The 25,032-nt window shown below is 37.2% G+C and overlaps 1 protein-coding gene across 2 annotated transcripts in view; it reads right to left on the minus strand.

Annotated features, from left to right (window-relative positions):
- Positions 1–25,032, minus strand: part of DOCK4 (dedicator of cytokinesis 4) — a gene marked incomplete at both ends in the record, with an annotated part of 250,335 nt that overhangs the window by 67,507 nt on the left and 157,796 nt on the right. For both annotated transcript variants that reach the window (XM_084262501.1, XM_084262500.1), the window contains 11 exons: positions 1,291–1,425; positions 3,555–3,682; positions 11,273–11,465; positions 13,402–13,572; positions 14,598–14,679; positions 15,117–15,217; positions 15,346–15,429; positions 15,518–15,615; positions 22,358–22,514; positions 23,169–23,275; positions 24,570–24,732. In XM_084262501.1, the coding sequence (XP_084118627.1) occupies positions 1,291–1,425; positions 3,555–3,682; positions 11,273–11,465; positions 13,402–13,572; positions 14,598–14,679; positions 15,117–15,217; positions 15,346–15,429; positions 15,518–15,615; positions 22,358–22,514; positions 23,169–23,275; positions 24,570–24,732 (1,419 nt within the window). The remainder of the gene's footprint in view (positions 1–1,290; positions 1,426–3,554; positions 3,683–11,272; positions 11,466–13,401; positions 13,573–14,597; positions 14,680–15,116; positions 15,218–15,345; positions 15,430–15,517; positions 15,616–22,357; positions 22,515–23,168; positions 23,276–24,569; positions 24,733–25,032) is intronic.

A 25,032-nucleotide genomic window follows, 5' to 3' on the forward strand; every position in this document is an offset into this window, starting at 1 on the left:
TTTTTGATGGTGTGAAAGAATTAGGCTGTCATAGTGTTTTATGAAAACTTAATCTGCAAGCAAGTGGATATATCTCAGAAGAAACCAATCAACTCAGAGCTTTGCCACGCTAACAGTCTAATGCTACAACCCTCACTTCAGCTGAGATTTTCTTGCAAGGTCTAATATGCCACACAGTGTACATTTTCAATTTTCTAATTTAAAGGAAAACCCCCCAAAACTCCTAGATGTATAGTCCTGCTGAGTCATAGTGATTAAAGCATGGTATTATTTTATTACGGAGCATGGGCAGCTCCACAAAACACTCCTATAATATTTGTTCTCTATGGGATAAATTAAAACAAACAAAACCCCCAACAACACATTTCTTCCACAGCTATTAAATGCTTTTTGAAATGTTTGATCTCAGAGGAAATTCTGGTTTGAAAAGCAACCATCTATTCATTAGCAAAAACCATTACAGTGTAAAAATTGGGCAATTAATTAATTAAGTGTATAATGAGATGGTAAATCACACAGTATAGTGTGTTCACTTCACAAAACGTCACCCCCTCACCTCAGATTGGAGTCATATCCCATGCTATATTAGAACTGATTTGCCCTTCAAAAGCAAACCGGGAATATTGCTGAAAACAAAGCAAAATACTACTTCACTTTGTTTCAGCAATGCTCATCCTAGACTTTCCTGTAAGTGCCTGCACTTCATACTTCTAATTTGCATGAGTTGTTACAGCAGGTTAACCAAAATAGTTTTTATTTTTCTAAATCCACCCTGTTTGCTGTACATCATGTGATAGAAATGAAGCACCAGTGCTCAGCCCAGAGAACAAGAGAATCATTTTGAATTAATAAATTTGGATTTTTAGGAGTTAGAATCACAGCTTCTGCAGGAATTTTTTGCACTGCTTCATCATGAAAAAACATATGCATTTTAGGAAGTAAAACATTGCAGATTGATATTTGTCCATGTTCAGGAATTCAGATGTAAAGAGTTTCAGACAGCTATTAAATTTGTCAACAAAAGAAGTGTAATGAAATAATTCTTTAACTGGAACACTCTCAAAAATATTATCTTTTGGGTTTTTTTTCTGGTTCACAGTTTAAAAATAAATTTAATGAAAAAAATACTCATTTTCACTGGAAGTAGCAAAGTGCGAAAAGAAGTTTCATTACCTTGTTTTACACACACAAAATCCTGATGGTGTGAATTCCAATATGAAAACAATGTTGTCACAAGTCTAGTTGTCCAATCAATGATATTTATGAGCTATTTAATCAGAAAAAACTTACAGTCACATCTTGAAACTGGAGGCGCATAGCGGAGCCTGCTGGCTGTGGTCGGCTGGTGATCTCTAGTATGGTCCTTAACAGAATATCTAGCAGGCTATTTACAATCACATCAATTTCTTCCAGAACAGATTTTTCCTTAAATGATAAATAAAACATTTAAGATTTTACAATAGAAAGATGAAGACAGGCATATTCTTTTTGATGTAATTTTATTAACAAAATATAGCTTTACTATGAATGTTACATCTAAGAAACAAGGACTATTCTCTAATCAAGATATTGTTTAATTCTGCTGTTTTTTTCTAACAACTTTCAATTAATTACATTGTATGGAAATATAGAGGCCAGTTATGGGCTGACCTTGAATATGCAAGCATTCATCAAATTAGCAGAGCTCTATTTTCAATGTAACAGTGTTTAGAAGAAAGCAATCTATAATATACGAGAACTTTTCAGGCAAGATTTTTTAGGTAACACCCATATATTTTCCAGGAAAATTGCCAAGAGGCTTAAATTCCAAAAAGTAGAGATCTGTTTTCACACTTTGAAACTATCACCAGAAACAAGCAGATGGTGCTCAACCTTCAAGACCTGCTTCAGCAGTAACGACCAGCTACATTGCTTCCCATCAACTCAGTAGCACAAACAAATTAGTCATTTATGTAAGCCTACAACTGCTTGTATGCCACATCAATGCAAACGAACCAAAGTGTTCACCACCAAAAGCGACCATAAATACATTAATATAACTGCAAACACCTGATGAAGTAAAGTTTTAGTTACTTTTCCTTTTCAAAATCACATAGAAAATAGTTTTCCCTGCTTCGAGAATGTTTTCTGTCTCATAACGAAAAGCACACAACCAAACTAAAACTCAGCTGACAAACAGATCATTTAACTTGTTGACATCAAGGTGTAGGAGTGATTTATTTTTTTACCTTCCTACACAGCCAAAGCATATGATTTGGAACAAACGTCAAAATTTCTGTTTTGATTCAAGATAAGCCTAGTGTCATGGCCATGTTCTCTGCCACTTTGTCTAGTATCAAACAACTGTTAACTGTGGTACTTATAAAGGCAGACAGAATACAGTGCATTTAGGAACTGTATCAGCCATGAGAACTCTTAAAGGTCTTCTCTGACCTAAATGATTCTATGATTTATGACTCATGTACAAGCTACTATTAGAATGGCCAATAACCCTAATTTTCAAACCTAACTGACTGCAAATTCACTTGTTCCCTCAACCCCTAAATTATTCTTAATTACCACAGAAAGAATGAAGTTCTGAATTGATCCACAAAAATCATATCAAAGTCACCAAGTTGTTAATATTTTTCATGACTCAAAGACTACTAAAAATAGCAGCTGCATATCCTGAACATTGGAGTGTTTTATATAGACATCTACTTGTTATTGTCTATAGCTCTAGCTTCATGACTCCAAGTGAAAGATGCCCTGAAATTAAGACCAAACACGTAAGCCATTCTCTCCCAATCAAAAAACACAGCTATGTTTCATCATCTATCACTTTATCTTGTGATGAGGTATTACACTAATTCCAGAACAGATGCAATTAAAATGTTCTTACAATGCCAAAGTTGCAAGCTGCATCCTTATGCAATCGCTGTTGGAGCAACCTTAATTGATGACAGTTTTATGAACTGAGGAAACACATAAAACATCTTGCTCATGCATTACAATGGAATGTATGCTGGCCTTTATATGTATGTAATGTGCTAACTACAGGCAGTGTTCATTTTTAATTGTCTTATATCCCTTTGCCCATCAGCACTTACCAGTGTTTCATATCTGCAGTGCATCTATCTAAGCCAGCTCTCACATGCAGCTTTTACAGATGGCATTTGCAAACACAACCATCAGAAACTGGCCACAAAGTTTAACAGCCAACAGCCAAGCAAAACCCCCCTTGCAATACTCTTACCAATCTGTAACAACTCTGCGTCCCCTATGGCTAAGAGATTCACAACAGAAAATACCTCTAAAAGAAAGTAGATGTTTCTTTCTATCCAAGAAAAGACTGAAAAAGCATCAAAGCTTAGCAGGACACCATGCTACAATTAAAATATTCTTGTGTGGGAAGAAAAGGCTCATGAGAAATCAAAACTACATGTTTGTGTCAAATCATTACAAAGAGAACTCTTTAAAACTGACTTGGTCAAGGTCCAGTTTGTGTCATTAAATGTCATCGAGCCATATAAAGAAGTTCAACACCTTGTGGATGTGACATGGTGTTTACTTACTGAGCTGTTCTTTTTGATGAGGCAAAATATGTTGCTAAGGATACGTGCGCACATTATAAGGTCCTTCTGCTCTTGTAAATGCATGTGGAGATGATGTAAAACTACTGGAAGAAGAATATATCGAGAATCTGGAAAAAATGAAAAATTTTATGAGTAGGAGCTTCTTGTAGAATCATTTAATTTTAATGCAGACATAAAATGTGTCTTCAGTTCAAAACAGGACTTCTGAGAAGATGAAGCTTTTACCTCACAATTGTAATATCCTAAAGCAAATATCTGAAGAATGAACAAAATGCTGGAAGTTCTCATATCATAGATGGAGAAAAAACACACTGTGTGGTATATACTGTATATAACAAAAATTCAATGTATTTATTTAACTGTCATACAAAAAAAACCTAGCAGAGTAATACTTCTATTAAAAAATAATGTGAAATTTTGCTGTAGCATTCCCTGCCATATGACAGAATCCCTTTGCAAGCCAAAGTCACAACAGACTTCATCTTGAACTTCTGTTATTCTAGAAATGAGTTTTACTTTACAGACAAGCAGTCCTTTCAGATTTTTTCCATGATTTTTAGTTCTCCAGATTCCTCACTTGTACAGACTACAAGCAATGTAGTCTGCTGGTACCTACATAAAATGATTTGCCTTTCCTCGATTTCATTTTAGAAACAGCTCTTTGGTGCTATTTTCAGCCCCGAGTTCTCTCAAAATTATGCAAGAACTTCATTAATATGCTACTTTTTTGCTGCTGCTTCTTATAGTTAAAAACAACGTTAAATGGAAGAGCCCTAGTACTTACACTTATGATAACACACTAAACACCTATTTACAACTTGATAAATGGAATGGGTGTTATCTGTTTTCATTTGTTGTTGGTTTTAGATCTTTTCCCTGATTGAGAAATGATGTTCTCACAGAAAGGTACTTGAATCATTTCCTCTATTAAAATTTTAATGATGATTATATGCTACATTATCTAAATATATTAATCTACGCAGTTCATTCATTAATGTAATTATTTCCTAAAAATTGAGTTTATCTAGCTGGAAAATTACTCCTTTAAAATAATTTTACCAAGTACATACTGTTGATGGATTAGTCTTCCCATAAACACTTTCTCCCTCAAATACTTCCTCTATTTTTTCCATGAGAGAGAACAAAAGACGCATTCTGAAATTTGATTTGTTGAACGCTTCTTTCATTCGCTGAAATACAGCATTAATCTTTTTCTCTATTATTTCCTTGTTTTCATTGTCTAGTTATCTCTATAATACCACAAAAGTCATCAGGACAAGTTGATTTGTACACAGTATTTAAGGTTGGTTTTGGTCTGCAAGTGCCTTGGTAGATTTTCATCAGGACTGGCCTCAGAGTTAACATTTGGCTATAGCATTGCAGCTGGCCAGAATCATCTCAAGCAAACTTAGGAGGCATTTTCCTTTTGTCTACCTAAAAAACCAGAAGCTTTTATAAAAATGTTGCCTTGGGCAGTCTGAGGTGTCAAGTGTGCACAGCTGCCACTGACCCATCCATGGCAAGATCAATAGGGTCAAAAGGAAAGTGAGCGGGAAGAGGGTGGATGTGCAAACCCATGGTTAGAAAAATGCCAGTTTCTGATCACTAACACTGAATCCGCTTATCAATTACTGATAGATGAAAAAACAGAACTAACACCTTTAGCTGATGCAAAAAATTGAGGCCTCTCCATTCCTATAAAAAAGACCTAACCTCTAGGTTACAGGGGACGGCTCCTTTTCCCTTCATTCTGTTAGTTAGGCTTTAACTGTACTGAGTTCTTCACTAACTGGTAATCCATCTTCAAAAGAGATGAAGGGTTCGCTGTGTAAACCAGCCTGTGGCTCTGTTGTTGTACCCTCCTGGCAGGCAGGAAGCTGAATCTAGGCTGACAGAGCACTGAACATGGTCTTCCATTCCCATGCAAATGCTCAAATCACTACTCCACAGCTGTCAGGGAGCAGTGAGAAAACTGTGAGCCTTACTTATCCTTTGGGCCACAGGTTCTCTAGAGAATGTATGTCCTCTCTTGAAGTTACAACTCAAGTCCTTCAGCCCAGAAGGCAAGCAATAAACAGGAGCAGCCCTGTACCAATGTATTTCTTCTTGATTAACATTAGGCAGCTTCCTGATGAGCACATGTGGGGTTTGGTACCTTTTCTGTGGTGCCCACCACTCCGTACACTGCTTACATGTAAGAGGAGCATTATGAACTCCATTTTGAAGACCAGAGTGTATATGTTTAGCAACATTTGTAAACAGCCAACTTTTACATATAATACGGCCTGAAGCTCTCAGGCAAAACCAAGCATCCTCAGTCGACTGTTTCAAGTGCGCCATTTTTGCAAAAGCTCCATAAAATGATCAGGAAGCTTTGTTTTACCAAGACCAAGCAGATTAGCAAAAACCGTCTTACCACGCCTTGCAACTATGCATGGGAGGGAACAGTGCCACTTACTGAATTAACCACCATGTGTAACACAGCCTTAGGTATATTCCTCATAAATTTATAATCTAAACAAATCTCTGTCTTGACCCTTTTATGTGGAGAGACGTAGTGGCATTGCAGGAGAGGAGAGCTGGCATATTCACATCTAAGCCACACCAAGGATTATGTAAGAAAGTTTGGAGAAATACACTTGTCTCAGATTATTCTTTTTCTTAAAAATTTTCAGCTGCAATGTCAGCCACTGTATGTAGAAAAATTAATGAGCACAAGAAATGGTGCAATAATCACAACGCAGAGCCATCAGTCACTGTCCTAATTTTTCTTCTATGCAGGAAGCCAAATTAGCTGACTGTTTAAAATGCTAACACTTGCCCTTTGCAAATATTATACAGAATGAGAAGAAAAAAAATCATGGCATAGAGCTTTTCAAGTACATGTTTGGCATAATTAGAAAGAGAGAGTACTCTGGGCAATCCTTGTGACTTTCCTATGGAAGCTATATTAACGTTTAATATTTAACCAATAGTTCAACTTTTCCCCTTGCTTTTCAGTTAGTGATACAGCACCTGCATAGACATACTTTTTTTTTTTCCTAGTGTATTTTAAAGATTAATTTCAGAAAGATGATATTCATTTCAAGGACTATGTCTGAACAGATGGTCAAAACTTCAGCCTGCTTGGAAACGCAATTAGTGTAATTGAACACCGTAAACAAACAAACCGCATTCCTGAACAGTAGTATCAAGGAAGTTTGCTTTTGGTTTTGATAGTTTTACATGGGCCTATTCAATTTACACCTCCTTGTTTGAAAGAACCTCTGGCCTTGAGGGGGATAGGAGAAGAAAATGCTTAAGCCAAACCAACAGCTATCCCTGCAATTCCAAACCCAAGCATATATGCCTGCTCTAGAACTTTGTGGACAGGTAACCCTTCAGAAAAGTCAGTTTTAAAACTTTCATGAGGACGTGTTTTCAGTTGAAAGAAAAAAATTAAAAATGCCTGTAGTACAGAAGGAAAACACAGGTATGGCTGAGAAAGTCTTCCCTTGGTCTAAAATAGAGCCACAGATGAGATGCATCATTTGCAAAGGTGGTGCAAACTATTGTCTGCTCTCCACTACAGAGGTACTAGGTAATCTGAATTTTTGTATGCAATATAACTACATATGTCTTCCCACAGGTGCCTGCAGAATCACAAAACTGCAAACAACTCCAAAGAATAGGGTATTACTGTGGAAGGAAAATTAATAAATACTAATTAACCTGGAAAAGATTCTGGAGTACATGAAAGCAGCACTATAGATCAATGTGTAAAACCTTTATGTTTTGGGGATTTTTTTTTTCCCAAATCTGTATTAAAATGTAAAGTTTAATGAATTTTAACTGAATTTAATTCTGGATTTGCAACAACAATTTCTATAATGACAGGCTTTTTGCATTTTTATAGCCATCAATTAACTTACAACGATTACTGAGATATCTTAGAAGTTTCATTAAAGAAGCTTAGCCTTTTGAAAAAATGATGGAGTAAGAGGGAAATCGTAATACATAGCTTCTAGAACTAAACTTCCTTATCAGTTAGTAGAATCTTTTCCTGAACTTGCCAACAACTTTTTTTTCATTCCCATAGGAAATATAGCAAGTCCCTTCCACAAGCCAGTTTAAAGATATTAAATTTTTCTCACTGCATCAGATATTTATCTCCAAATGACTATTGAAACATATTGTTTCCTACATGTACACCTCCTGTGATATACTGAATGCAATTTTTAGATGAACTCATTCACAAAGACAGACGGTCAAGCAGTCAAGCTCAGAAGGAAAATTGAGAAATAATTATCACTTTTCTAATCTATTAATAGCAGGTTTCAGTATGAAATCAGGAAAACAATAAAAAAGATAATAAGTTATAGATAAAATAAATACATAAAACTTTACATATGAAGTAAATTAAAGGAACACATAAAGATGTCTTTAAAAAAACATCAACTTGGGACTTTTCCTAGCTTCATTATATATCATATATAGATTACCATATGATATCCACAGAGCAAATGGTCAGAGAATTGAACCCCTCCTCTATTTGTTTTGAACAGTTTGCTTTACTACAAGGCAAAGTCCTACCCAGCTACTTGTGCACAGAGGTCCAAATCGTGGTATTTTGGGAAGACACAAAGTTGCTTGCCTTGTAAGAACATTCTCCATGTGGTAAGGAGCTGCACCACAGGTTATAACTGGGCCAAGACACAGGCTTTATCAATATGGGATTTCCTTTTTTTACAACTTTACCTTGGAGTGTAAGTTCTCTTCTGGTAATTGGCGTCTATGATCAGTGGTGATTCCAAGAAAACATCCTCTTTGGAGGAAGTAAGCTAAATGTTCCGCTTACACACCTCATGTTTTTATAGCTATTGAATGTGCAAGCTCAAAGTAGTGCCCTTAGACAAAAAAGAATTATTGGTGTTCTGCTAATTCTTGTTCAACCATGTCAGAAAAGCATGGTTCAAGATGTACTTCTCTATTACTGGCCTTAACTCTTCTCTGCAAAACAGACTTAATTCTTCCCCAAAGCAACTTATAATAACAGTTAATGCATAGAATACAATGAACAAGAGTGCTAGACTACTGATGTAGCAGAAATGACAAAGGTAGAAAATCTTCTGGGTACAGGCATACGTAAGGTCATCAATCTGGCTGTTGTACAAGTATGTACAGGGATAAGTCCAAAGAGTTACACCCAAAAGACTGAGAGACTGAAAGAAAGGCCAAAAGGAAAAAAAGAAAACAAAAAAGCTAGTCTATCAGCAGGAAAAACTGTCATCTGTTTCTTTTTAGACACCCAATGTTGTGTTCTACAAGATGCGCAATTAAGTATGGAAAAATAGAAGTAAGGCTGTAACACCCACTAATTTTTCACAGAAGCTAGTCAGATAACAGCAGTTGACACCTTTTAGCATCTATGTAGTTGCTACCTACAGGAAGAGCTGAAGTTTAAAAATCACTGAATAGAAAAAGGTTTTAAGCAAGCTACATCAAAGCCTCATAGAGCAGTTTTAGACATCCCATCCACATGTTATCAGTAAATACATTATATAACCTGCATTCCCTAGAGAGGCATTGACTACATATGAAATTGTACTAAACCTCTGTGCTTGAGCACCTTAAATACACCTCTGCATGTCTGATGTTTCTACTGTCAACAATATACCAAATATATTGCCCAATTTTAGCAAAAACATAGCTTTAGTGTCAGTTGATTTCTGCAGCAATTGTAGTTAATGTGGTAGTTCCTCAGGCCCTTGCAGCACAAAGTACTTAAAACTCCCATGCTAAACTACTAGCACGTGTTTCCAAGCAGGTTCAAGATAACAGAAAATGTTTTCCAAGACATGCCCTTCCTATTTTTAAGACATTTCAATAAATATTTATTTCCTGTGTTCTGCCTAGGTCCAATGTGTTAGCTAGCACTGCAGCTTTCAGCATTCATCAGCTTCATCTGGGAGACATAAATCAATTATTTTCACAGCAGCAAGTCTCAGCTTCACATTAGGATGTACAGTATACTCTGCACATTAGTCTAGTGCAAGGTTTATTTTCCCAAGAGGATATGAAAAGGACTTCCTTCTAGGGATTGAGTGAGGGAAATTACTTACATTTTTGTACTTTAAAGACATAAAACATAGAGGGCAAAGAGACCGTGTTGCTGATCTCCACGGGACCCTTTGAATTAATGATAACTGAAACGATACCGTACAAGTGTTTGCCTGAGCTTCTTACCATGGACATTGGTAGCTTACATTAATGCCTGATGTCTTTCACATCAGTTTCCCTGTGCTCTACGAAATTTATATTCTATATATGTATAAGCCCCACTCCATGTAAAATTTAACCCATAATTTTCACTGCTTTAGTATCTAAATCAACTCATATAACTTCTTACCAATGAAACTGGGTTTGAATAAAAAACAAATTTAAAAATTATTTTTACAAAAGGAAGCACACAAAAAAATTTGTCATACAGTCTCAAGGAAGACCCCAAGAGTCTTACATGGCATTAAAAAACTCTTTAATTTCATTCATTCATTTGGATCTTCTGGTTAGACATAACCGAGATAATGTCAGGAAAATGGAAATGATGCTACCTGGTCCCTAAGGATTTGGAAAATTCAAAATATAAGTTTCAGCGTCCTTCAGGTTGCTCCATGAATCTCACTATTTACCTAGAATATCAAAGGTCTGATCAATCAGCTATAGGAAGAGCTAACTGTCTCCACCATGGTGAATCACAAGGGAAAGGGTAAGCTGTTTTTGCAACCAGAAAAAAGCCAAGTAACCAGGTGTCGTGATCTAGGACTTCTTAGTCATTTCTATGAGCTCACGCTTTTAAAGTATAGTCACAGAAAGCATTTAAAAAATGTTTTAAGATCTATTCCTTTATTGTGCAGCATCTCAAAAGATTTTTGCATAACCTGGTGGTTTTTGCAGAGCCTTCATCACTGCACTGTGTTTATCTTCAATGCCTTGATAAAAGTTTCTTCTGAACTCCATCAGCTAATACCTAAACAGGTCTCAAGAGCACTTTTGGTGTATAAATTAACACTTATTAGAATTCTTTAAAACTCTTATATTTTTAATTCTTTTCTTTCAAAATTATTTCTCAAATTTAGTATTTGGTCACTTCTATGTGTTCCACTTATGATTCAATGAATGCAAAGAAAGAATGTCAGGCTCACAATCACAGAGCAGATTTTTCTTCCCCACAGAAAATAACTATGCAGATAGACATTTTATGCATCAACTATCACTTGCATTCGTGCATCCTTTTTATGCTACATTAAGAAATGGAGGATCAAAAGTGCTGAATTAGCAAGAGTTACACAAATAAGACTTAATGGGCAAGTGACAATGTTTGCTGAACTGCCCTCAAAGGAGACAAAAAGAAAAAAACATCAATTCAGTAAAGCTTTCTCCTTTACAATGACTTAAAAAGCAAACTTAAGGCAAACTTCTTTCACAGACATATTGCCACCAGTAGATCAAAGCAAAACTATATTTTAAGAGCCTTTGTCTCTAAAAAACCAAACTAAATTTAGCCAACTGTATTGTTGTAAATAAGCAGCTTGCAGAGAGCAGTGCTTCCAGAATTTTTCCTTAGGAAGCACTCCTCAGAGCAGCACTATTCCCTTCAGCACCTGCTGGCCCCTGCACTGAGCACAGAATTCTCTGCAGGCAGCCCAGGGTAACCTTACCTGGGTTAGCATACAGGTGAGACTCTACAGTTTTCCCAATACTCTGCAGTTTAACAGCTTGAAGGGACTCATCCCCATGCATGACTGTTGGCAAGCTGCCCAGAGCATCATGAACCAAATTTGCCACTTCTCTCACATCAAAGAGCTTCAAAAGTTCAGAGTACACCGATGGGAATGAGCTGAGAAATACAGCCTAGAGGAAAAGGGCAAAAAATGGGCAGTCAGGTATTTCATCATAGTTTGACGTTTATAGATTTTAAATAACTATAGAAATTTAAGTAACTTAGAAAAACGCTTGGTTTTACACTTCAAGGGTAGTTAGCAGCTTTAAAAATGGTCAAATTTTCAGTAGAAATACCCTCATATTCATTAAAGGTGTTGGTTATACTTGTGACTATTTTCCTTTACACAGTATCTAACAACTGTTCATTTCTCCCAAGGAAAAATAAAAGTAAAAAGCTCAACTTAGAACAAAAATATTTATTCTTCACAGATTCTTCATGACCTATGTATGAGAGGAAATTTTTAAAAGAACAGAAGCCAGCTGATATCAGAACAAAAAGGTTTGAGTGGAGTTGTTTTCATTTGCTTTGTTTCAAGGTAGGTAATAAAACAGTCTCCATATCTTCCATTTTTCAAATAATTAACATTTTTTTTTGTAGTGAGCCAGCACTGGCAGTCTTGATTCACTTCAACAATCTTAAATAGAAATTAAATATAATGAGTATGGAAACAAAACACAGAGGAGAAAGGAGGGCAATGCCAGAGAAAGCATGTTAGGTTTGTGTGGAAAGGTTTTGGTAGCACAGGGGGAGGAGGCTATGGGATGGCTGCTATGAAAAGGTGCCACAAGTTTTCCCCATGGCCTGTAGAGCCTATGCCAACTGGCTTCAAGATGGACTGGCTGCCAGCCAATGCCAAACCCATCAACAGTGGTGGTAGCACCTCTGGGACAATGTATTAAAGAAGGAAAAAACCCCAACCTAGGATCAGTTTTTGCAGCCAGAGAGACATGTGAGAAGATGTGAGAGAACAACTGCGCAGACACCAACGTCAGTGAAGGAGGAGGGTGAGGAGATGCCCAGAGGAGGCTGTGACACTATGGGAAGCCCATGCTGAAGCAGGCTACTTGCACACCACAGCGGGTTTGCTGTCAGGACTCTTGACCCCATGGGGGAGCCACACAGGAGCAGTCTGGTCCTGAAGGTCTGCACCTTGTGCCTACACTGGAGCAGCCAAACCACCACAGAAAAGGAGCTAGAACTGACATTCCCTTCTTCAAATCCAACCAACTGAGAAAAGCAGCTCATACTTCAGACCTTCTTCTCACTGGTGTCAGAACAGATGACATACAGGGTTAAGACACCAAAGAAGAATTACAAATGTGGTTGTTGATATAATTTTGCTATTATCTTTTCACTCAATTACATGACACTGGATGTAAGAACCACCTCTCTGTTCTCTCTGATTTGCCATTTTCTTGAAAGAACAATTTTCTACACAGTTCTTTCAAGGGTCTTAAAAGCCTTTGGTTACACAAACAGTGGAGGAGAACAGTATATGTTTGAGCTGAGGAAGCTGGTAAATCTATGGCACTTAATGTAGAGAGCTGTCTCCTCTGTGTTTTGCCTCTGCTTTGGCACTACTCAATGTCAGTCATCTCAATAGAAATAAAGATACTAGATGAGTATTAGAATGTCCAATTCACCAAGACGTAAAAGTCTTCTGTACAGCATGAAAGATCTTGATAGTCTTTTGTATGACTAAAATTCTTTACTTCCAATGTGGTTATCCAAGCTATAAAGCATCCAAACCAGAGGAATTACTTGATTTGTATGCAGCAAAATAATTATGATAATTATGATATAATTATAATTCAAAAGTAAATATCCTAAAATAATCCTAAGTGGATTACCTTTGCCAAACAGTTTTTACAATTTACAATTTAGGAGCTGCTGGCATGAAAATTTCACACTACAGGACAAAAGGTATGAAGATGAGCTGAAAATGCAGGTTTACTCTAGCAAATATACTTTTTCTTTCCTGGGAACAGAGGGAACAACAGGCATACATTTTCTATATTGGACATGGAAAGTGGCAATATAAGCAAGGCATGCTTGAAAACTTACTTGCAGTTGGGATAAAGCACTAGTTCCTTTGCTCTCTTGGGAAAGGAAGAAGCGTACTGACATAAGAAGTTCTTGAATACAGCAGCGAAATTCCTCCTCATTTTGTCCACCAGTGGCAATAGAGAATAACCTTCGAGACTGAACTATATATTTAAAGATATATTCCTGTGCCTATAAATGTCAAAATCAGAGATAATTCATAAAATCAAACCACCTCATCTTCAAATAGAACACAGGCAGTAATTATATCATTCACATAATGACAAAGGTCTGAAACAGGACACCACGTTATTTTTGGCAAATATTTCTACAGAAATGCTAACAACATTTCAGAAGCATGTACTCAGAGATACTCTTCCCCTGCCTTTCCTAATCTCTGCAAAACTGGGAACACTTGTTTTTTATCAAACAGAAAACTGCAAAATCCCAATGCTGCCCCTCCCCAGCCCCTGCATGCCTTTGGCTACAGAAGCACGTGTTACATAAACATACAGGGCCAATACAAAAAATAGGCTCAAACTTTCGAGCTGTGCTTGGAATTTCTCTGCCTATTAGAAGTTATTTTCTTGCTAACTGTTATCCAGATAATACAAAAAAAAAAAAATCTTAAATTAAGTTACAATGTTGAAAAGCAAAAATTAAAAATGCAGCCCTTTCTTATTAGCAAGACACCTATCAGCAGCATAGAAAAGCACAGAAGGGCACCACATTGATATTTTATTTCCAGACTGCAGCACCTATCTCATTGGGATTACTGCATTTCAGAACTCAGTCTGACACTCCACTTTGCTCTCTTGATGGTAACAAAAAACAAAGCAACAAGGGCAACCTAACCCATCATTTTTAGTAGAATTCTCCAATGCTAGGATCATACCGTTAAATCAGCATGCATGTGACCATTAATACCACCAATGCAATCTGTATTTGATTTCTTAGATCTAACTCCTACTGCATAACCTCATTCAGCGAGGAACACAGAGCTCCAGAGTCCAGTTACAGTAAGCTCCATTGATCAACTTACTGACAAAAGAGAAAGGTGAATAAACTGACTGCAATGAAGATATCTGCAAGTCCCTAGAATTAGTACTATAGTCCTATCACTTCTATGTACTATGGCTCACTTCCTAAGTCAAACCTGTTAGTACTGTACAATCATATCACTCAAATGTATAATTGCCTTTAAAGACTGTTATTACCTTTAGCACTTCCTGTATGTGCTCGTGCAGCTCCACCTCAGTGACTCGGTCAATATGCCACTTTAGTACTTTTATAAGATCTCTAGAACACCATATCAGAAAGTATTATAACATAGAAGAGGAAGAAGAGTTAACTTTGCATTTAAAATGCAAATGGGTATTTGTCATATGAGAAACACAGACTAAATAAGTACATAAAAGCCCAGATTTCATTAATCACTACAGGCCAAATATTATAATAAGCTTTGTGGTCTACACAGATAGTGAACAGTGTAATTTTTTTAGGGCATTCAAATCAAAAAGTCCACTGAAGAAAAAAGATTGAAAAAATAAGCCAACGTTAGGGCCTTCGCAGCTAACCTTTTTCAATGGCTCAAACCTGAGCACTTGTATAAGCACTGCATTTTATTTCTAATGATACAGTTTAATTTAACCTAATGATTTGATTCTGCCTGACAATTACTGCTTATAATAATTACTGTCAGTATTCAAATGAGATAGAAAAAGTACAGACTTCACCTGTATGCAAGTGCTCCAGCAAAGTGACTTTCAATGTAAGTGTCCATTACTGGCTTAAAGTGGTGAAACTTGCTGTCCTGCAGCAAATTTATTATGTGAACCTAAATATTAGGGGAGAAAATGAAACAAAAAAAAGCAGCTCTTTTTTGGTTTTGTTTGTTTTGTTGGTTTGTTTTTTTTTTACTTAGCTCATATATAGTGTTAAGCATCATCACAAAATGAAACTTACCAAACAATCAAATACTTTTGATCCATATTTTTGAGAGTTTTCATCTAAAATCCCAAATAAAGTGTCTAGTGTATCTTGAAGAAACTGTTTGGAGAGAATAAGAAACAACAGGTTATTTTATGACGTGCAAACATTTCTCTCATATTATCTAAACAGATATAATGGTATATACCTTCACTATTTCTGAACCATCAATTTCTTTTAATTTTGAGAGGCAACCTGCAATTTTGTCTGGATGGGTTCTCCATTTCAGAAGGTCAAGCATATCTCCTGTAAAAACAAAATGCAAGATTAAAGTTGGAAGCAAAGCAGTACTTCAGATTTTTAAATTCTACTGTTATAGTTCACTCAGCAAAACTTGACATTATGAAAACAAAAGAAAACAACTCAAGATTTGGTATAATATGATCTGCCAAAGAATAAATTTCCATTCCATCCCATAATTGCTCCACCAGTAGAAACATAAGACCATGGTTCTGGGGTCACTGAAATCTGTCTCCTGTGGCAACAGCATCACGCAGCCTTGTTCAGATATTTGTCAACTGACATCTTAAGAAAAGTAATTATTCTGCTGTCTCTCACCCCATTGAAGGATACCTTCCAGAACCATCACCTGATGGCTAGAAATAGTCTCTTAATTATTAGTTTGAGCATATTTAAAATACACAGCTTCCTACGTGTTTTTTAGAAAACAAACAAGATCCTACTTTCTTAATAAGCTTCTATTATAACACAATCTCTTCTAGAAAATAAACTCTTCAGAACTAAAACATTCTCGAGTGCCATTGCACTTCTTGCAGTTTTCATCCCTTCTCCTTCAGCTTCCTTGACCAAAATGGTAACTATATTACAGGCCAGATTACACTCCTGTTTTCCTACATCACTAGCAAGCTTGTACATCTGCTGTAAACACATCTGTCATATATGTTTCAGAATTTGGGGTTTTTTTAGATACATCATACTAATGACACAAACAAGTTTAATACTGTTCAGCTCCTTGGCTACAGCAGATTCCCCAAGAGACTCGATTAAAGTATGATCCTCCCTTTTGTACCATTAGATTTCATCTAATTTCTACTCTTTATTATTAATTATTTGGATCACAGTTACCTTGGTTTGCCCTGTATCATATTTTGATTTTCTCCCTCTCAACTGATGAGCCCTTTCTACTACCTATCAGCAGCAAATTTCATTTACAGGCTCTCTAATGTCTCAGGTTTTAGTGAAATAACTCCCATCACCTCCCTCTCCCACCCCTTTACACAAAAGATTAATCCCAGGCCTAATTCTTCAGAAGTAAGAGTATTTTCCTTCTACTCAGGAAGGAAATTACTACCACTACAGTACAACCCGCTAACTCCTTTTAAGTCTTTATTTACCAGTTTTAAATTTCTTGTTCTAATCTGTATATTTTCTAATTTTCCATGTTGTGTGTTTTGAAGTCCAGATGGTTTAGATCTGCTAGGTTTCCTCTGAAGAATATTAGTTAAAAATAAAAGATTATGAAGATTACTCTGTGATGCCTTTGATAAACACCTTACAGCACATCCCATTTAATTATGTGTCCATTTCTTGTAAATATTTGCATAAAATTAATCAGAGAGTGATGCCAAGTTAACCTATCTTCTTTTCCACCAGTCTTAAATGTAGGTACTATATTTATTACTCTTAGGTCACGTGTTATTGCTTTCAGTTTCAGAGATGTACTAAAAAAACGCACCTCACTATGAGCCTGGGAATTTCATGTCCCATACCATCTGATATGCTAAAATAAAGTACTGCAAATTTGGCTTGGCTTTTCTGCAGTTTTCATAGAATCGTCCTTGCTAGAAGGTACCCCTTAGATCCTCAAGTCCAACCAACACCCTAACCTGCCATCCACTACTAAATCATGTCCCTCAGCACCACATCTAACAGTCATTTAAATAGCTCCAGGGATGGAGATTCCACCACTTGCCTGGACAGCCTGTTACAATGCCTAACAATTCTCTCTGTGAAAAGGTTTTTCCTAATGTCCAATCTAAACCACCCCGGCTTAATTTGATGCCATTTCCTCTCGCCTGATCACCCATCACTAGGAAAAAAAGGTCAGCCACTGCCTCTCCTCAACCTCCTTTCAGGTATTTGTAGTCAACAATTAGATCTCCCTCCACCTCCTCTTCTCCAGACTGAACAACCCCAGATCCCTCAGACACCCCTCATAACAATTACTCTCCAGTCCCCTCACTAGCCTCATCACCCCTCTCTGGACACATTCCAGAACCTCAATGACTTTTCTGTAGCCAGGGGCCGCAAACTGAACACAGTACTCAAAGTAGGGTCTCACCAGAGCTGAATACAGGGGGACAATTACTTCCCTAGTCCTACTCACCACACTATTCTTAATACAGGCCAGGATGCTGTTGGCCTTCTTGGCCACCTGGGCACACTGCTGGGTCACATTCATCTGGCTGTTAACCAACACAGAGTTCTTCTCTGCCAAGCAACTTCCCAGCTGCTCCTCCCCAAGCCTGTAGCATGGCATGGGGTTATCATGATCCAAATGCAAGACCTGGCACTTGGTTTTGTTGAACCTCATGCCACTGGCCTTGGCCCATCCAGTCCAAATCCCTCTGCAGGGCCTTCCTACCCTCAAGAAGATCAACACTTCTGCCTAACATAGTGTCATCTGCAAACTTACCGAGGGTGCACTTGATCCCCTTGTCCAGGTCATTAGTAAAGATATTAAAGAGAACTGGGACCAGCACAGAGCCCTGAGGAACACCACTGGTGACTGGTTGCCTACTGGATTTAAACCCCATACACTACCACTCTCTGGGCCTGGCCATCCAGACAGTTTTTTACCCAGCAAAGTGTACACCAGCCCAAGGCAAGAACAGCCAGTTTCTCTAGGAGAATACTGTGGGAAATGGTGTCAAAACCTTTGCTAAAATACAGAGACAACATTCATAGCTTTACCATCCTCCACTAAGTGGGTCATCTTATCATAGGAGATCAGGTTGGTCAAGAGGACCTGCCTTTCATGAACTCATACTGACTGGGCCTGATAGCGTGCTATTCCTATGTGTGCCTCATAAAGACACTTAGGATGATTTGTTCCATAAACTTGAGTCCGACCCTTGATGAATTCTTACATGTTGCTGTTATTTTTCTGTCTTGTTACAGGTTCTTGGGTTACTGCTCACAGTTTCTGCCCATGACTCACTCACTCAGGTCTGCAGAAGGATCCCATTCTTCTGAAATGTTCTCAATACTTATAGAACTAACAAGCTAACAGCAAGTTTTCTTCTTGGTTCAGTTATCTGAGTGCTATGCACTGCAGCCTGTTTTCACTCACAAGTAACATTTGAGCCACACGCATCTTTATGTCATTTCTTTCCCAGTTTGCTCCAGGAAAGCTCCTCTACCTCCCACAACAAGAAATAAAGTAGTATTTCAGTCTTTAATAACATTAAATAAATCTTCACCTATAGTCAAATCTTGCCAGAGGTGGTAATGGCAAACAGCCTACATGCTATTCCACTAATATTTTGCTGCATTAAATAATTTTGGTGGGCACAAATTGGTTTTGTGTGTTTATACATTTCTTTTTTGGTTTGTTTCACTCCATGCTTGTATGGTATGGTTTGGAGAGTCCCACATGTGCATCAGAGACACATCCCAAAGATCAAGGCCAAATGATAGGTCTTATTATTCTTCCTGTCAGGAATTTTCAAGAAACAAGCATTACAAATCTAATGAACTGCATTTGTCTTTTGGATAATTAAATGGCCGTCTCCACTTTATTCTGTTAAAGCCTCAACTTGAGTAGCAAGGCTAGCTCCAGCTGTCAGTTTGTAGCAGGAAAAACACTTCTTTACAGGTTTGCTGGAGGTGGAAGATAGTTGACACTCAGTGTTAGGGATTTGTTGGAGGATTAAAAAAGAAAGAGAAAGTAAATGTAAGACACTCACTTCAAAGCACTTATTTCAAGGGAAACGTTAAGGAGGAAAGACATTGCTGAGATAACATTAGCAAATAGCCCAAGCATAAATGACACAAATAGAAAATCTGACATGTGAATCACAAAAGAAAGGGATAGCGATGCGTCATGTATTAAGAGAAATGAGGATATAAAATTTTCCCCCAAAATAGGTCCAGTAGTAAAACATCGTTTTGAAGAACAAAAAAAGCAATGACGCTGATAAATTTTGTTGAAGAAAAACATGTCAAATGCCTCCTCTTAATCACAATCAGATTTGTACATTTTAAATAGGCTACACTGGACCTACTATTCCTACCAAACAAAACGCTTTGCTTCTCAAAGTCTGTAGATTAAATCCAAAGTGCAAGGTTTGATGAAAAGTTTAGAATTGCATGTATGATGAAGTGGTTTGGGATGATCTTTCCATCTCTTTCCTATGAATCCCGAGGCATCAGACACTGGGCTGGTGTAGCACACTACCGCACTTCAAAAGGCAAAAGCCAAATTCCAGAACTGGCAGCCTACATCAAGCTGTTCCTGTGGTTTCCAACAGTCCCTCCAAACTGGGGTCACTCTGGAAAGCTGCTCCTCGTTTCTTTTGCTTTCTCCCTGCTACTTTTGCTTTCTTAATCACAGTTTAGTGTTTTTTAAATGCAGATGGATGGATTACACCTCTGCCTTACAACAGACATGAGGTATGTTGCTCTACTGATGAACAGCTGCTTACTGGGGATGTGCTGATCAGTGCTGAGAAACAAGTGGATGCCAACTTGCTAAAATATTCTGACTTGCTGGATGGATCCTGAGTCTCTGGCAGAGAGAGAACCCTCCTATATGTCAAAAACTCACTAAGAATATACTGATAACTACTCAGCAGAAAAATTTTATGTTCCCTCTTTGGGTTTGTTTTTTTCTTTTAGGATAACGAAATATAACTATCCAGCTAAAAATGTAATGTATAAAAGCTGTTGTACTTTTCTGCTAACATTAAACAATTAATTATCCAGGATCAAAAATCAACCTAAGGAAAAGCAAAATAGTAGATATCTTAGATAAGCACGCATTCTTATGAGATGCTGATGAATGCACAGACTCCCCTCACTAGAAGGTCTCTAAAACTTGTTTGGAAATAATCCTAAAAACTCCTCCAAGGTGCCCGGGGTAAGGAAGTTATGGATCTCAACAACTGGGAGTCAGCTTCCTTTCCCCTGTCCCCATAATTTTAATATGCATGAGAGCTGATGGCATGTGGGACCAATCAATGAGAGAATGACAGCCGAGTAAAATTTCCCAACAAGACAGTAAAGCTGTAGCCTAATTCAGTCACACCCTTTATAAGTCTGGGTCTGGGGTGCCCCCCACCCCATGGCCAGACCAATAGCATAATTTTCAGTTCATTTGCAGGCTGGATATTGTTGGTTGCAGACATAGGCAAATTTTTGAGAACTTCAGGAAAAAAATCTCCAAATTTATAAACAGATTAAGAAATATAATCTGCAATTTTCAAAAACACTAACACAAATGTTTACTGGAAAAGTAAACACAGATCTTTTTAATCTTGTATTAACAAACACGCTCCATTCTCTCAGGGATAACTGAAGTAATGCTCACATGACCAAATATCCACATGCTTTGCTCTATGTTCATTTTCTGAGCATGCAATAGGTTTTGGCAAATTTCTGTTTAAAAGAATGGGGATTTGGAAACTCACCAAGATGAACTTCCCAAAGAAGATCCTTGGAGAAAATATGAGCCTGTCTATTGAAAATATTTCCACCCTCTGAAGTACTGCTGAAATAATTAACTCTTTCAGAGCTGAAAAGGTGATCAATATTATTCAGATATTCTACACCCTCTTACTCAGAATATGGTTTAAAAAAAAAAAAAAGGTAATTTTATCCCCTATGTCACACATCTATTTACATTAAGTACAAAACAACTCCTCTACTGTGAATATAAATTAGTATTATAACCCCATACAATGCCACAACTATTTATCAGAGAGACACTTAAGTTCTGTGCAGCACTTTCAAGCATGTGTAAGTACCAGGAAATTCATGTGATTTCCTAAATCAAGGCCTTTAACCGAAGCAAACTTAGTCTCTGATTGCCTATTAGCAACCTTTGGGAAAATCTTTTAATGGCTAACTTTTATTACTTTGAAGCTAATTGCTACGAGAATACAGTATGGATGTGCACAGTGAAACAGGCCACTTACTATTTTCACATAGTCCTATTTTGGACACTTGCGACTTTCAATTTTAAAAGCTGCTCTATATGTTGTTAAACACCTATAATCAATTTACAAGCTATTAGCCATTTCAACATCATACATATTGGAAGGGTAAAGAGAGTCATTCACACATGAGTGTGTTAAGCAAGATCTTAAATTTATGAAAAGCAACACAGGAAGAAGTACTGTAAAACTGTGGGGATATCAAGGAACGGTCACAAACACATTACCAAACACACACACACAATATTTAGAAATCTGTTTCAGTTACAAGCTGTAGCTAACATGGCAAATACACAAGAAAATGAAGAATTTTATACAGAGCAACAGTAGAGAGCACAAACACATGTATTTCTATCTGCTGCTCCTTATAGCCAGTGCATAAATTGTTTTAAGTAACATTAAATGTTTGTTGGCTTTAAGAAAGAGAAGTGATACAACAGGAAAGCAACATGTGCCTAATTAAAACCAAACTGCCACAGCCTAAAGCCTGCAATAAGTATTTCATAAAAGCTCTACAACTAACAAATTAAGAGGGTTTTTTAAAAGCAGCTGGGTTTTGCTACATGATTCCAAGAGTGCTGCATTTGATTCCAAAATCACATTAATCTCAAAAGCATTCTTGAACAACTTAAAATCAGTGTTTTATCATGCTGTGTTGGTTTCCATCTGGATATAAAAAATTATGAAGAAAACCAGTTTGTAAAATGGATAGAACATAAGCTATTTTTGAGTACATCCATGCTCGCTTGGCACCGAAAAGGCTATCACACTCGTTTGAATTCATCATGTTTTAAATAATCAACATATCCTACCATTTTGTGTGAGTTTAGTGGAGCAGAGAAAGGATGTAATCCAGAAGGACTCTTTAGTGGTTTTTACTGCTTGGCTATTGTTTCCTAGGAAAAGCCCCTTTGAAAAGGGGAGTTTGAGGTAGCGACCAGAATCCTGAAGGTTTGTGTTTTCTTCACACTGTGAAAAAAAGAATTGGTTAAAATAACCATACTGCATAAAACAAATGACCAAATTCCTAAATTATCTGAGTTACTAGTCTCTGCCAATATTTGAAGAATTTTCATTATTCCTGTTGCAACTTGGATCATAGCTTCGTCTCTGACAGTGAATTCTAAGAAATTTGCACAGTTTGTGTCAAGCAAATACCTAAAATCTAAAATTTTTCGAGGGGGCATATTAAATTCTCTGAACAAAGAGATAATTGTTAAATGTGGGAACAAAAATTCCAGGAAACAGAAATATCTCTAATAATGTACCACTGAGTAGTTCTGCATAAATGAGCTTGCTTGACTTTCCACCTTCAGTAATTCAGTTAAGAAGGTATCATGGGGTTCACTTCGTGTGTTTTAATTGAACTTTGTGAAATCCATTCTAAATACAATGTAACAGAATAGCGAGACTGTCAAATCAGTGCACCGGAACACATCCCTAGATTCAATTGCCATTTGTAACAAGAGATTAATATTAAACAATCAGCAATGGATATTTTAATTGTGACAAGATTGTCATTTCTTTGGTAATGAATACAGACTTCCTCAAGCTAATGTTTCTGGGCATTTCAAGTATGTTCCAAAAAAATCACTGCAGCTAATGATTATTAATTCAAATTACCTTGTGTACAATGAGTTCATGGGTGCCATCTGGCAGAGTCCTCCCATTTTCCTGCATCAGGGGCACGAAAGAAAAGCCAAACAACTTCTTCTCACCCTTTTCTTTCGCTGAAATACAGTTGTAAATAGCAGCACTTCAAGTTAATACACATTTAGGCAAAATAAATGGATATAATACAACACCAGAAAGTATACTGGAAGCTATTTGCAGCTCATCAGACTAAGATTTTCTTAAGTTTCTTTTCAGATTTGCCCACTGTCTCCTGTAATGGTTTCTTCCATCTCACTGTAAATCAGAAACCAGCATTCTGGAATGAATTGGTATTTAGTAACAACAAATAATGGATGCCACCAAATATGTAGTCTTTGCAACATATAGAATGCCAAGATACAGAAATGAATTTGACCCAGCCAGCCCAACATGAAGAGAAAAGGGGTTTTATGACAACTAGCCCATATAACACTTACTGGTCTCCACTTTAGGTCAGCCTTGGGTTACGCTACACTTTTGTTTTCAAACAAGGCATGTGCCTCAATAGATTATAAGTGAAGATGCCACTGTTCTTTACATGAATGTTGTACAGCAGACAAGCATCCAAGTTTGAACAGGTTAAGTTCAAATTCCAAAACTCATTTATCACCTAAACGTAAAGCAGACTATAACACACTGAGATAACACAGGTTTTGCCAAAGCCAATGAGTACAAATGCTGAACACTTTTGAAAACCAACCAAACGTTTGTAGATATGACTTTTGAGTCTGAGTTTAGCACAGTTGGGGTGGTGTAGGCAATCATAAAAAAAATATCCTACTTGTAGTGCATGGGAAGGATGGTGCAAAAATGCATCATCTGTTTGAAAAATATCACTGATGGGCTTCCTTTATTACTTCATAGCTTATAAAAGAAATCTTAAAAAAGAAATCAATATTCTTCCTATATTACCTGTTCCTTACATTTTGGAGTTTATGGACTATTTAGATTTTGGGTTCATAACTTACCGTGTGCCACTTTCTACAAAGGCAGACTAAATAATCAAATCTTGCCATATCTACATGCCCAAGAAGAGCCAAACAACGGTATTGGTTTAATGTGCTAAGCAACAGGTGTCATTTTGGATAATTCATCGGGCAAACTCTAAATCTTCGTTTTGAGTTTTCCTGAAATCCTCTTTATATTTGTAGCTGCCATGGCATCTATTTCAATTTAATAAAACTAGACTGGTTTCTCCTGGTATTTAGGCTTTGCCAAAGCACCGAGTTCCACCAAGCAGAGCTACAAGCCATGAAAGTGTTACAGAGAAAGTTCATGCAGCTGTCTTTTTCCTGAGGTATTACAGAAACCCATGTGCCGAGACTGCAGCTGTAAGGGAACGGCCTAGCAGAAGCCATGAACAGCGCTTACTGGAACAGTGCCGGAATTCGCAGCGGATGTGAGCTCCTCTGAATTTATCCACAGGAATGGGAAGTTTCAGCAGCTCAGCCCATCTGGGACCATTGTTATGATAAAGGACAAAGGAATGGTACTCGCTGGCTGGTGGCTCTCCGGAGCCGAATGAGATAAAATCCTGATGAAGAAAACAATATTGATTAATGAGATTGAGATTAAAGGCAGATTAGTCACTGGTCAAATGTCATCAAGGACTGTTCTTGGATACTATTTAATATTTTCATTCATATTATAAATGCTACATGTGATGTAAGACTCAGCATCTTTATGCCTACAAAAATAGTAGCATTTTGTTTACAGTTGCTGATTAGAAAAAAAAAAAAAGGCAAGAATCACCTATACCAGTGAGAATCACGATACTATATAGGCAGACCTGGGCAATCAGAAAGGCTTAGGCAACAAATGTGATGAGTCCCAT

Source organism: Gallinula chloropus (assembly GCF_964237585.1).
Source record: "Gallinula chloropus genome assembly, chromosome: 1".
NCBI classification, from domain to species: Eukaryota; Metazoa; Chordata; class Aves; order Gruiformes; family Rallidae; genus Gallinula; species Gallinula chloropus.